Below are 13967 nucleotides of genomic sequence, written 5' to 3' on the forward strand. Positions count from 1 at the left end.
TCCTGGCTGCCTGGGTGTTGTTTCTGAGAAATCTTAAATCCACTCTTGGGTGGGAACAATTCATTTGCAATTCTACTTGATATGCACATAAACCAGAATGACGGGCTTCAAAAAATAGAAATCTTTAAAATTTGCCAGAAGCAGACAGATGCTGGAAATCCGGAGCAGCGCACAAAATGTTGGAGGAACGCAGCAGGCCAGGCAGTGTCTATGGAGGAGAATAAACAGTGGATGTTTCAGGCTGAGACCCTTCATCGATATGCCAGATTTTTTTTACTGACTTTTATAAGACTGTAAGACCATGATATATAAGAGCAGAACTGGGTCATTTAGCCCATCGAATCTGCTCTACCATTTCATCATGACTGATGCATTTCCCTCTCAGCCCCATTCTCCTGCCCTCTCACCATAACCCTTCGTGCCCTGACTAATCAAGACTCTATCAACCTCTGGCTCCACAGCCACCTGTGGCAATGAATTCCACAGGTTCACCACTCTCTGGCTAAAGAGATTCCTCTAAATGGCCACCCTTCTACTCTGAGCTGTGTCCTCAGGGCTTAAACTTCCCTACCTTGGGAAACATGCTCTCCGCATCCACTCTGTTGAGGCCCTTTTGTAGATGTCATACTTCCCTAGAAGAGATCCCAACGATCCAGAAATCTGAATCCCTGCCCCCTGCACCAGTTCCTCAGCCCCACATTCACTTGCCAAATCATCCTATTCTTTCCCTCAAAGGTGTGTAGTACCTTTCATAATCTTGTCTTTGAGAAACTTAAGTGAAGTGAAGGAGAGGATATATTAATGATTTTAGGCTAATCACTAAATTGCCTTTTACTTTAAATATCCAGTTTAAAGTATGGAAGCACATTTTAAAGAAGCTTTGATTAAGACAAACAGCATAGGATTGACGAAGGGTCTGGGCCCAAAATGTCGACAGCGCTTCTCCCTATAGATGCTGCCTGACCTGCTGTGTTCCACCAGCATTTTGTGTGTGTAGCATAGGATTGAACTTGGCTGTGATATCTTTCCATCACAGCCTATTGCATTTGGTCATCTGTTGAGGTGTTGGAAAGTTCTCAACAACAAGCTTGAGTCTTCATCTTTGAAAATTGGCTGTAACTTGCATCCTGAACAACGAAGGCAGGCGATAAAATTGGGAAGAGGGGGAAAGAACGTCAGAGATTTAACAGTGGTTGAGGTTGGTGGACTTTTGTTTAGCAAGTAAATGGAAGCAAAGCAAGTAAATAGTTAAAAATCAACCATAATCTAACTGATTAGCAGAACAGACTCAAGGAATTTGCCTGTTCCAATGCATGGGATTTTTCATCAATGGAAGGTTCATACACAAAATGTTCATTTGTGCTTTGAACAATACTCATCAACTGAAAAAGTGGGGACATTTTCTGTTTAGGCAATAACAAATTTTACACTACACCTGTACATGAATTATCATGGCCTTAAGTTTATGGTATCAGTAGATTTGACAGTACAAAGGCAATGTTAATTTTTTTGGGAAATATTGGAATTATTTAATCAAATTCTGCAATTAAAAATAGAAAATGCTGGAAACACTCAGCAAGTTGGAATTACTGTGGAAAGAGGAATAAGTACCACTTTGGGTCTGAGACCCTTCATCAATGTTGACTGACCTACTTGAGTATTTCCAACATTCTGTCTATATTTGGAGTAAGCTTTGTGGTGCACAGATGTGACCGTTCTTTTCCCATCCTGCTCACCCACCCTGGAACCTCTAGTGATCAAAAGTCATCCATTTTATCTGCCAAGGGAGTTTTCTACCATCATTCTGGTAGGGGTGTTCATTCCACCTCGGGCCAATGTCAGACGGGCTTTGGAGTTGAAACAGTGGACCCTGATGCCTTCCTTATCATTGTAGGGGATTTCAACCAGGCCAGCTTGAAGAAGTCTCTCAATGACTAGTACCAACATATCACCTGTGGAACCAGAGGAGTCAACACATTTGACCACTGTTATACCATCCTCAAGAGCACTTACTGTGCCATCCCACACCTGCACTTTGGAAGGTCCGATTACCTGGCTGTACTTTTACTCCAGGTGTACAGGCAGAGACTATAAAGATCACAACGCCAGTGATGAGTACCAAGAAGTTAGGGTCACAGGATGCAGAGAAACGATTACAGGACTGTTTTGAGATGGTGAACTCAGCATTATACATGGATTCATATTCAATCTAAATTAATATGCCACCGTTGTCACAGACTTGATCAAGATCTGTGTGGATGACTGTGCCTTCGAGGACATACCCAAATAAAAAGCCATGGATTAACCAAGATTCATAGTCTGCTGTGGGCTAGATCTGAGGCATTCAAGACCGGTGATCCAGAACTATACGAACAGTCCAGGTACAACTTACAGAAGGCTATTTAAGGAGCACAAAAACGACTCCAGTTGAAGTTGCAGACTGAATCAAATGTCTATTAGCTCTGGCAGGGTTTGCAGGCCTTTACTTCCTATAAGGCAAAACCTAATGTTATGAATGGCTATGATGCTTCACTCCCAGATGAGCTTGATGCCTTTTAAGCATGTTTTGAACTTGCACAAATCGCCACAGCGTCTGATGACCCTGTGATCTCTGTCTCAGAGGCCAATGTCAGAACATCTTTCAAGAGGGTGAACCCTCGCGGGGCCCTGATGGTGTGCTATGTAGGGAAACGAAAACCTGTGCCAACCAACTGGTGAAAGTATTCAAGGACATCTTCAGTCTCTCACAGCTGAAGTCAGAGCTTCACACCAGCTTCAAAAGGACAACAATCACACCAGATCCCAAGAAGAGCAGGGTCATCTGCCTCAGATTATCATCCAGTTACACTCACATCTACTGTGATGAAGTGCCCTGCAAGGTTGATCATGGCCAAAATCAACTCCTGCCTAAACAAGGACCTGGAACTGTAGCAATTTTCCTATCGCCACAACAGATGCAATCTCACTGGTTCTCCACTCTGCCTTTGATCACCTGGACAACAGTAATACCTATGTCAGGCTGCTGGTTATTGATTACAGCTCAGCATTCAACACAATCATACTCTCAGTACTGACCAACAAGCTACAAAAGCTGGGCCTCTGTACCTCCATCTGCAACTGGATCTTTGACTTCCTCACTGGGAGACCACAATCAGTGTGGATCAGAAATAACATCTCCTTGCTGACAATAACACTGGCACACCTCAGGGGTGTGTGCTTAGCCCAGTGCTCTACTCTCTCTACCCACAACTGTGCGGCTAGGCACAGCTCAAACACCATCTATAAATTTTCTGAAGGCACAATTATTGTTGGCAGAACTTCAGATGGTGACAAGGTGGCATACAGGAGAAAGGTAGATCTGCTTATTGAGCGGTATCTCAACAACAACCTTTCATTCTTCCTCAGTAAGACCAAGGAATTGATTGTCGCCTTCAGGAAGGGGAAGTCAAGAAAACACACAGCAGGACTCATTGAGGGATCAGCATTAGAAAGAGTCAGCAGTATCAAGTTACAGGGTGCCAACATCACTGAAGATCTATCCTGGGCCCAACATATTGATGCATTTACTAAGAGGACATGACAGTGGCTATATTTCATATTCAGACTTTAAGGAGACTTAGAATGTCACCAAAGACTCTCACAAATTTCTACAGATGTACCGTGGGAGCATTCTGACTGTCTGCATCACCATCTGTTATAAAGGCCACTGCGTACGATTGGAAAAAGCTGCAGAATGTTGTGGGCTCGGCCAGCTCCATCATGGGCACTAGCCTCCTCAGCATTCAGGCCATCTTCAAAAAGTGATGCCTCAAAAAAAGTGGCATCCACCATTGAGGACCCTCATCACCCAGGATGCATCCACTCCTCATTGCTACCATCAAGGAAGAGGTACAGGAGCCCAAAGACACACACTCAACACTTTGGAAACGGCTTCATCCCTTCCCCCATCAGATTTCTGAATGGACGATGAGCCCATCAGCACTTCCTCATGATTTTTCTTTACTCTTTCTGCACTACTTATTTAATTTTTTTCATTTATATTTCTTATCGTAAATTAGTTATTATGTTTTGCAATGTACTGCTGCCACAACTAATTTCTTGACATATGCCAGTGAGATTAAGTCTGATTCTGATGTATTTTATTAATTTTACATACAAATTTGATTCAAAAAAATTATTTTAAATAACCAAAACATGTTTTTATTTTTGACATAGATCCATCAAATGTGTTTGCAATGCCTGAATCGGATGTGAAGAGGATTATCTGGGTGCTGTCTCTTCCCATCACCACCCTACTATTCGTAACTATCCCAGATTGTCGCAGGCATCAGTGGAGAAAATGGTTCCTGCTAACTTTCTTCATGTGTGCTGTGTGGATTTCTGGATTTACATATATATTAGTTTGGATGGTAACCATCGTGGGTAAGAAGAATTGCGTTTTTTAGAATCTCCTTTTGTTTTTGAATAAATTAAGTAGTCCATGGAATGCAAATTTGTGTTTTCTATACAAATCTGTTCCTATTGACTTTGTGTTTTGCATTAATCTAATCCACATCAGTTTTACTAGAACCAATGGTATGTGAACTAATATAACTGTTATAGGTTCATTGAGAAAGCCACTGACTTTGCAATACATAACAATGATTAATTAGGGGTTTGCAATGTGTTATAAAAATAACTTCATAATATTAGGTCGTGAGGAACCAATGAGAGCCGATGTCACCTTCAACCTCTCCATGTTAGCATCAGCAGAAGCGACTACCACACCGTACTTGTGGAGGTGAAGTCTTGCCTTTGTAGCGAGGGCATCCTACATACTGTTGCATGGCATAACTAACGTGCTAAATGAGATAGAACCAGGTCAGACGTATCAGAATCAGGTTTAACATCACTGGCATATGTTGTGAAATTTGCCAGCAGCACATTGCAAATCATATTAATTTTTAAAACTATAAATTACCAGTATATACAAAAAATTTTGAAAGTAATGCGAAAGGAGAGAAAATAATCGCAAGGTAGTGTTGATGGGTTCATTGTCCATTCAGAAATCTATGGCAGAATGGAAGAAGCTGTTCCTGAAACTGTGTGTCTTCATGCTCCTGTACTTTCTCCCTGATGGTAGCAATGAGAGGCAGGCACGTGCTGGGTGATGGGGTCCTAAATGATGGATGCCACTTTTTTGAGGCATCGCCTTTTGAAGGTGTCCTCGATGCTGGTGAAGCTAGTACCCATGATAGATCTGGCTGAGTTTACAACTTTCTGCAGCGTTTTCTGATCCTGTGCATTGGCACCTTCATACCAGATGGTGATGCTATCAATTAAAATGCCATCTATAAAATTGCTTAAGGACACATCGTTCGTAGAAATTCAGATGGAGGTGAGAAGGTATGCAGGAGTGAGGTAGATCAGAGGGTTGAGCATTTGTGAGTGCTGTAGACAATTACTAGAGGCAGAAAGATGCATTAGCAGAATTCGCAGCCTCTGAAGCCACTATATTCCACACTCTACCATTACCACGAAGCCATGGTACCACACTTGGTTCCAATAAAGAGTGCAACGTAACCACAGTGTACTTAAAAATAAGTCTGTGAAACTACATTGCAGGATTGATCTATGTTTAATAGCTAAATGAGAATCAGTGGTTAAAATTAAATGATTGCACATAGAATATAACAGCACAGTATATGCCCTTTGACCCATGATGTGCCAAACTTTTAATCTACTCTAAGGTCAATCTGACCCTTCCCTCATACATAGCCCTCCAGTTTTCTATCATCCATGAGCCTAAGAGTCTACTAAATGCCCCTCATGTATCTGCTTTACAACCACCCTTCGCACAGCATTCCACACACCGACTACTCTGTTTAAAAAGAGTCTTCTCTGACATCCCCAATCACCTTAAAATTATACCCCCTCATATTAGCCATTTCCACCCTGGGGAAGTGTCTGGCTCTCCTCTCAATCTATGCCTTTTTAGCATCTTGTACATGTCTATCACATCACCCTCTGCTCCAAAGGGAGAGGCCCTAGCTTGCTCAACCTATCCTCATAAGATATGCTCCCTAATCCAGGCAGCATCCTGGTAAATCTCCTCTGAACCCACTCTAAAGCTTCCGTATCTATCCTTTAATGAAGCAACCAGAACTGAACATCAAGTGTGACCTACCAGGGTTTCAGACACCTGCAACATTGCCTTGTGACTCTTAAACACTGATGCCTAACTAATGAAAGCCAACAGACCAAACATCATCTTAACAATCTTGTCGACATTTGTGGCGACTTTGAGGGATCTCTGCACACGGACCTCCAAGATCCCTCTGTTCCTCAACAGTGCTAAGAATCCTGTAATTATACCTGTATCCCACTTTCAAATTTGCACATATAATGGAACAGATTAAGGCCCAAAAGCTATGATATCTATTCAGACACTTGGCAAGCTCAAATGAGGCGATTCTTGGAACATTCCTCATTCTCAGGTTCACCAAGGTGACTCATATGCACAGGCTGAAGCATTTGCAGCAGTGGACAAGAGCAGTGCAGTGTTCCTCAGTGCCCAGTCTCTATATATTTGTTTAAATCTCTCTTGGGATTTTAACTCACATCCTCGGACATAGTGTTGAGTGGCATGAGCTAAGCAATCTCTGCTGTGAGAATGTCTAAAATTATAACCGAGTTTAGAGATGTGAGCACAAATATTGAAGTATTAGATATAACAGAACCAACGTGTTTCTAGGCAGAACAAAGGAGTGATCCTTAGTAATTAACTGAACGGTAGTGGTGAAGTGCAGATGTTTTGTATTTCCAGTGACCCAGGTTTATTGATGCCCTTTTGTGCTGTAATATGAAATGTCTCCCCCTGTGGCTCTATGGGTTTTATCTCTTTATCTATTTCTCCCTTCATCCCCAAGTTATGCTTGGTTGTTAGCTATTATAATTTACTTCTATTTCAGGTGGCTGACAGAATTGGGAGGGGTTGAGTGTTAAAGGGTTTGTGTGTAAATATTTTTTCATATATGTACAAAGAGGAATGGGATTGCTCAGAGAGAGGGAGGAAAGAATTAATTAATTGCCACAGTAGCCTGGCAGTTAGCACGACACTATTAAAGCTGGGAACATGAGAATTTGGAGTTCAATTCCAGTGTTCTCTGCAAGGAGTCTCAATACTTCCTTACCATGAAACCTGTAGGTTTTCTCCCACAGTCCAAAGGTGTACTGGGTAGGTTGATTTGGCATTGGAAATTGTCCCATGATTGGGTTAGGATTTAATTGGGGTTGTCGGGGGGGGGAGAGGGGTTGCTGTGGCAGCATGGCTCAAAGGGCTGGAAGATCCTACTCAGTACTGTATCACTAACTAAATAAAACTCATGGGCCAAATGGTTTCCATCCATATTCGAGAAGATGAATTGGTAGATTATACAGTCATTAACACATTGCTCTTTGTAGGAGCTGCTTGTATACTGTTTTCTCTGTTACAACAGTGACAGTACTTCAACTGTCCTCAATGGGATTTAAAACTTTTCTTTGCTACAAATCATGCCAAACCAGATTAGACCTCATTTTTGTAATATAAACTAACTATGCCCTATTTTGTAAAATTAATGACCATGTTTCTGCAGAATACTTTTATAATTATTTCCCTCCTAATTACTGTGTGTGTGTGTGTGTGTGTATGTATGTGTGTGTGTATATATATATATATATATATATATATATATTTTACAAAGCAGCATCTCCCGGTGGCCACATATTTGTTTGACTTCCCCATTCCCATCCTGCCATGAGGCCAAAATTAGGTTGGAGGAGCAACACTTCAAATTCCATCTGTGTAGCCTCCAACTTGATGGCATGACTACTGATTTCTCCAGCTTCCAATAATTCCTCCCCCACCCTTTCTATTCCCCATTCATGTTATACTCTCTCTCTCTCTCCTTACCTCTCTCATTCTCTTCTCCACTTTTTTCCCATGGTCTACTGTTTTCTCCTATGAGATTCCTTGTTTTTAGTCTTTACCACCTATCCTCTCCCAGCTTCTGACTTGATTTGCTCACCCACCCACCTTCCTCATCAATCACCTTCCAGCTTGTACTCTTTCCTCACCACTTTATTCTAGCTTTTGCCCCCCTCCTTCCAGTCTTCATGAAGGGTCTTGGCAAAAAATGTCAACTCTATTACCTTCCATAGATGTTGCCTGGCTTGATGAGTTCCTCCAGTATTTTGAGTATGATACTATTTAGATTGACTTGTTTGCAAGAATATTATTGACAAAAGGGTCAGAATTTCTTGGAATAAATAATACCATTTGAGCAATATATTATGTAAGTAATGCAAAGATTTAAACATTAGAAAAACAAGACAGACATTATTACATATTACACAAGATTTCCTTCATGCCAGCTTTCAAATCATCCCAGTTATGGCACAAATTGTTTTCCTGTTTGTTCTTAAACAATTTTATTCTTCTGAAAAAATTGGACTGCCCCCTCATTTGTAAAGCTGACACTTGTGCCTTTGTTGAATCATTTTAGATTTGTTAAAAGGCTTGCATGAAAACAAATATTGTAAAAAAAATTATCCAATTATTGTACTGTATATGCACTTATAGATGCAGTATGTCTTGTAGATTACAATTTATTTTACAATTGAACAACCAAACCTTGATGTAAATATATATTTTATTACAGGGCTAAACTATTAAATACATTAATTTCTCATCCAGGCTTTGCTAACTTCATTGGTTCCAATTGGGGTGAATAAACAGGGCAGAATAAGACTGGGAATTCCTCCAATCTCAGTTAATTTGAATAGCAAAGGTATTCAGAAGAGGACTTAAAACAAGGAATTGATGTTTAGCATGGTGGTGATTGAGGAATTCCTTCTGAGATCTCAGTTGGTGTGAAGTATTGAGTATGGCCTGAGATTGCCAAAGATATTACCGTATATAAATTGTAAAGGTTACTGTATTTTTGAGATACAGCGCAAAACATCACCTTCTGGCCCAATGAACCGCACCTGCCAGCAATCAACCTATTTAACTTTAGCCAAATCTCAGGACAACTTACCTGTTAGTAGATTAATTGGTCATTGTATGCTTTTGGAATGTGGGAAGAAACCGGAATACTTGAAGGAAACCCACCCATTCCCATCGAGGAACGTACAGACAACATCGGAATTGAACTTTAAACTACACCCTGGGCTGTTATAGTGTCGCACCAACTGCTATCCTACCGTAGCGCCCTATTGTTGTGACAAGAATTTCTCTAAATCTTTACAGATTCAGATTCAAGACTGTTTAATGTCATTTCCAGTACACAAGTGTAAAGGAGAACAAAATAATTGTTACTCCAGATCAAATGCAGCACAAAAACACCAATAAGAACAATAAAAACATCAGCTAGCTTATATACATTGATTTTATGTCCATAAAGTGACACTAGGCACAGGGTTGTTTGTACATAAGGTGACTCCAACAGGAAATGATAAAATGCTGGGGGTTGTGGAGGGGTGGAGGTGTTGATCAGCCTTACTGCTTGGGAAAAGTAATTGTTTTTGACTCTGGTGGTCCTGGTGTGTATATTATGAAGTCTGCTCCCTGTTGGAAATGGAGCAAATAGTATTTCATTGTATAACTTTATAATGTTGTACAATTTAACAAAATATTTTGTAAGTGGCTTTAACTCTGACAATCTAACATTGTTCAAACAATTAATGCAGGAGAAACTCTGGGCATTCCTGAAACAGTGATGGGTCTAACACTGCTGGCAGCAGGCACCAGTATTCCAGACACTGTGGCTAGCGTTCTTGTTACCAGAGAAGGTATGAATGAATTTTAAATATAAAACTGCATTTAGTGTCTTAATGTACTAACTTCATACACTGACTAATGTCCTTGTTCTTGCACTCTTTAACTTGTTGTTTATGGAAAAGTGGAACCATTTTTAAAAAAAGAGTAAATGAGAAGTGTATAATAAGATCGAATAGTCTGGAAAATCTAGCAAAGTTATGCCCTTTAGTGAGGCAAATGTGTTGTTCTGAATCCATGTTATGTGACTTCAGCCCCAGAACTATGCAGCAGATTTTTTTTTGCCGACCTCTAATTGCCCCCCCCCCCCCCAAAAAGACACCAACTTTATGGTCTATGAATAAGTGCCAAATACCACTTTGCAGGTTAATCCAGATTTTCATGAATGAATAAAGAATGATTGCTAGATTTTTGATGCAGTGTTACTCTCCAATGAGTGCTTTCTGTATTATTGAATAGCCTTGTATTCAACTACATCAGCTATTCTTGACTGTTTTCAGTTATCCACAATCCTCGCTGTAGACAACACCCTTAAAGATGGGATAATTGTAGTTATTCTCATGCCTGACGTGCTGTTATCTACCAAAGCATTAAAACTGGTGTGTGTGTGTAGATATATATATCTAAAGCAAGCTTCTTGCGGGCAAAGGAAAGGTGGAACTTTATTTAATGTCACAATTCAATAGTTTAAGTTATTTAAACAACTAAATTAATGTACTTGAGCAAGCTTATTTCTCTCCAATTAAAAGTTTGCTGAATAGCAACACATACACATACAAAATAAACTCATTCACTCACATACTGGGGGGGGGGGGGGGGGAAGTTCCCTAATAAACTACCAACAATAAAAACAAATAAATACTAATATAGTATTCCTAAAATGAAACCTTTGTTTTTAATCTTGATTGTTACTGTTGAAAGGCTAATTACTTCATCCAAAACTTGTTTTTTTTGTGTGACATGTTTGCAGCACAAAGGGTGAAGAAACCTTGGGAGAAAAATTAAATGCATTAATCATAAATTGACTTTTCATCTTAAAGGTTTTCTTATGACCTAGTACTGAAAAACTACATGTATTATTTTTGTTAACCAGTCATAGGAATAATAGATCAATATATTTACTAACTGTTCTGTTGGAAATACAAAGTTTCAGCAAAGCTCTGCCTAATGCAACTAGATGGATTCTAGAATATTAAATGCAAAGTGCTCCTGCACCTAAGATACAGAACTCCCTCACTAACTCAATGTCATTCACTTCCAATTTAAGTTACACCATAATTTCTTGGATAGCTTTTAAATTCTTATCTGAATTTTGTATGAATTACTCCCATTTTCTTGGTATTCAAACATTTTTTAAAAACCCAGATGTGTCACTTTTCAGTCTGCAATCATTAGTAAGTTCTACACTATGATACAAGTGGTACAGGAACCCGTTCAGCGCAGCTATATTCATGTCATAGAACTAATCCAGCCCCATCTGGTTCAATGTTATAAAAACAGTTCAAGAAACTTCACTGATGTTTAAATGAGAAAACTATTGTTAATGTAGAGACTTCTGCTATTTCATTTAATCAATATGTTGAAAGACAGCATGGCAGCTGTGATCGCCTTTACCACCCAGCAGCCAGCTATTGTTTGCTACCTTGTTCCATATCCAATCCGACCACGTCAAGAATCCAAGCCGTATCTGCTCCATAACTACCAACTTGACCCCCTCAGTTACTGTTATTCTACTTGCCCATTCTTTTCTGATTATCTTCTACAGAATCACAAGTTTATTAAAAACCTTTTCTTCATTTTAGCCATTTATCTGATTACACTAACATTTTTGATATTACATGTGCTGCACTTAAGAAAATTTTACATCTTATTGCATTCACTATAATGAATAAAATTTTCTCTTCCTTACCCCCAGGTAAAGGAGATATGGCTATGTCGAACATTGTGGGCTCCAATGTATTTGATCTTCTCTGTTTAGGTGCACCTTGGTTTATTAAAACTGTATTTGTTGATTTATCGCCTGTAGAAGTCAATAGCAGTGGCATGATCTACACAACAGCTTCTCTTCTCCTCTCTATCATGTTCGTACTTGCAGCAATTTGTATTAATGGATGGAAACTGGATAAGAAACTTGGAGCAAGCTGTCTTTTTGCTTATTTCATTTTTCTCATTATCTCAGTTCTAAATGGGCTAGGAATATTAGGCAATGTTCTTGCCAGGACATGCAATTAATTGAGCTACAATCAAGGTACACACCACCAAAACTTCAACCCACTCATTTGGACCTTGTAATTGGGTATTATTTCCAGAGCCAAAACTGCTGCAATATCATGGTGTAGCAGGAAAGTACCAGTTTCAAGAATTGTTTTCCATGCCATGCTTATTGCAAATATGAACACAAATGGCACTTAATCACCAGGAAAGAGGACCAAAGTCTTTGGTTAAAGGGAGGCTTTAGAAGCAAGTGTTTAGAGGTGGGGAATGCCTTCATAGGGTTCGTGTGCGTCCTTCCCTTGCCTGGGATTGGCGGGCTCACCACGGAAGAACGGCTTAGCTAAAGGAGAGGCCACAAGTGAACGGCCACACCAAAGAGACTCCGACGGATCGAAATCATAAAAGGAATCGGCAAGTTTTTCTCCGAAAACTCTCTCTCTCTCCAACCATTGCAAACCCAGCGGTCCCCAAAGGCTGCAGCCTGCATGAACTGAGTGACTTTTATATTTCCATCGGACAATACATTATCCCCTAGACAACGATAGAGCTTATTTCTTATTGATTATTATTATACCTGCACTTTTAGATTTAGTATTGACGATGTATATTATCTGTATATTTGCATTGATATTATTTTTGTGTATTTTTACTAATAAATACTGTTAAAAATCGTATCATCAGACTTCAACGGACCCCTCCATCTTTGCTGGTAAGTGACCCAGTTTCGGGGTTCGTAACACTCTAATTAAAGTTATAACTTCTAACCACAGTGTACCATCTACTTTCTTCTGTTGAAGTTGCACCCTTGCTAAACCAGACCTCCCACCTCGTTTGTCCAGCTCAACTGCATCTGCTTTCACTTCGATATAGTCTTACCCTTCCAGATAATATTGTAATCACTTCTTCCACCCATTTTTGCTACATGCTACCCTTATCAATTCTCAATCCCAAAACAGCATTGATTTCTCTCACTATTGCTCTCACCTTGGATGAGCTAAGATCTACTACCAGGGGACTCTGAAAAGTTGGTTACTATTACTGCTGCAAACCAATTCCAACCCTCTGCATGCTACTTAGCCTGAGCTGCAGGTTTGTAATATTGAGCTTCAAACTGCATTGGACCCCACCATAAATCTTTTTTATTTCAATGTGTAATATTGCTAGGCTAAACTCCTGCCTCACCCAACTGACCTCTCCAATAATCCTGCCATCCTCCTACATTCCATAAACAATCTTTTATTCTAACACTCACAGGCACTACGTAATAATCTATATTGACTCTTTGCTGACAAACTTATTCAATCCTCATTCTCCTTAATCATTCTCATACGTAAAATAATCTGTTCCTCCTTCTAATTCCTTAAGCAATCTTCCTTTACCGGAAACCTGCACAATGCCAAATTTCTCCAACGCAGCATCTCCAATGGCAAACCGACATTGTTCATGTAACTATGGGTCAGTTAGTTTCATTTCACTTCTGTGAAAGACCTGGGAAAAGTTTGTTAAATAAAAGTTGTTTAAACCTTACACAGGCTGGCTTTAACCCAAATGGACGTACAGTAAATTAAATAATAAATCTGAGGTACATTTGGAATTTTCAGACATGGTGCTTAACTTTTCGAAAACTGCCCAGTCATGTGCAATTTTAAAATCACTGTCAGTGATGGTAGTAGCTTCTATTATGTATTTGTCAACCAACCACACTGTTCAGTTAAATGTTTTTAAGTTATTTAAAGATTTTAACACATTCCCAACAAAGTAAAAGCCAATTATATACAAGATGATCAGGTTATTTATTTCATATTTATTGTTATTTTACAGCCTAAATAACTTGGTTATATAACACATATGAAACTGCTTTTTAAAAACATAAAAAAACACTTACCCAACTTTAAGATTCGCACTCTCCAGATTTAAGCACCATTCATGTCATCAGGAGAATATTGTCCCTTAA

At 39.6% G+C, this 13967-nt stretch overlaps 1 protein-coding gene across 1 annotated transcript in view; it reads left to right on the top strand.

Annotated features, from left to right (window-relative positions):
* slc24a5 (solute carrier family 24 member 5) overlaps window positions 1–12703 on the top strand; it is a 39979-nt gene extending 27276 nt beyond the window's left edge. The window contains exons 7-9 of the mRNA XM_073033169.1: window positions 4216–4422; window positions 9712–9813; window positions 11715–12703. Coding sequence (XP_072889270.1) covers window positions 4216–4422; window positions 9712–9813; window positions 11715–12031 — 626 coding nt within the window. The 3' untranslated portion in view covers window positions 12032–12703. The remainder of the gene's footprint in view (window positions 1–4215; window positions 4423–9711; window positions 9814–11714) is intronic.
* Window positions 12704–13967: the final 1264 nt, after the last annotated feature.

Source organism: Hemitrygon akajei, chromosome 30 (assembly GCF_048418815.1).
Source record: "Hemitrygon akajei chromosome 30, sHemAka1.3, whole genome shotgun sequence".
NCBI lineage: Eukaryota > Metazoa > Chordata > Chondrichthyes > Myliobatiformes > Dasyatidae > Hemitrygon > Hemitrygon akajei.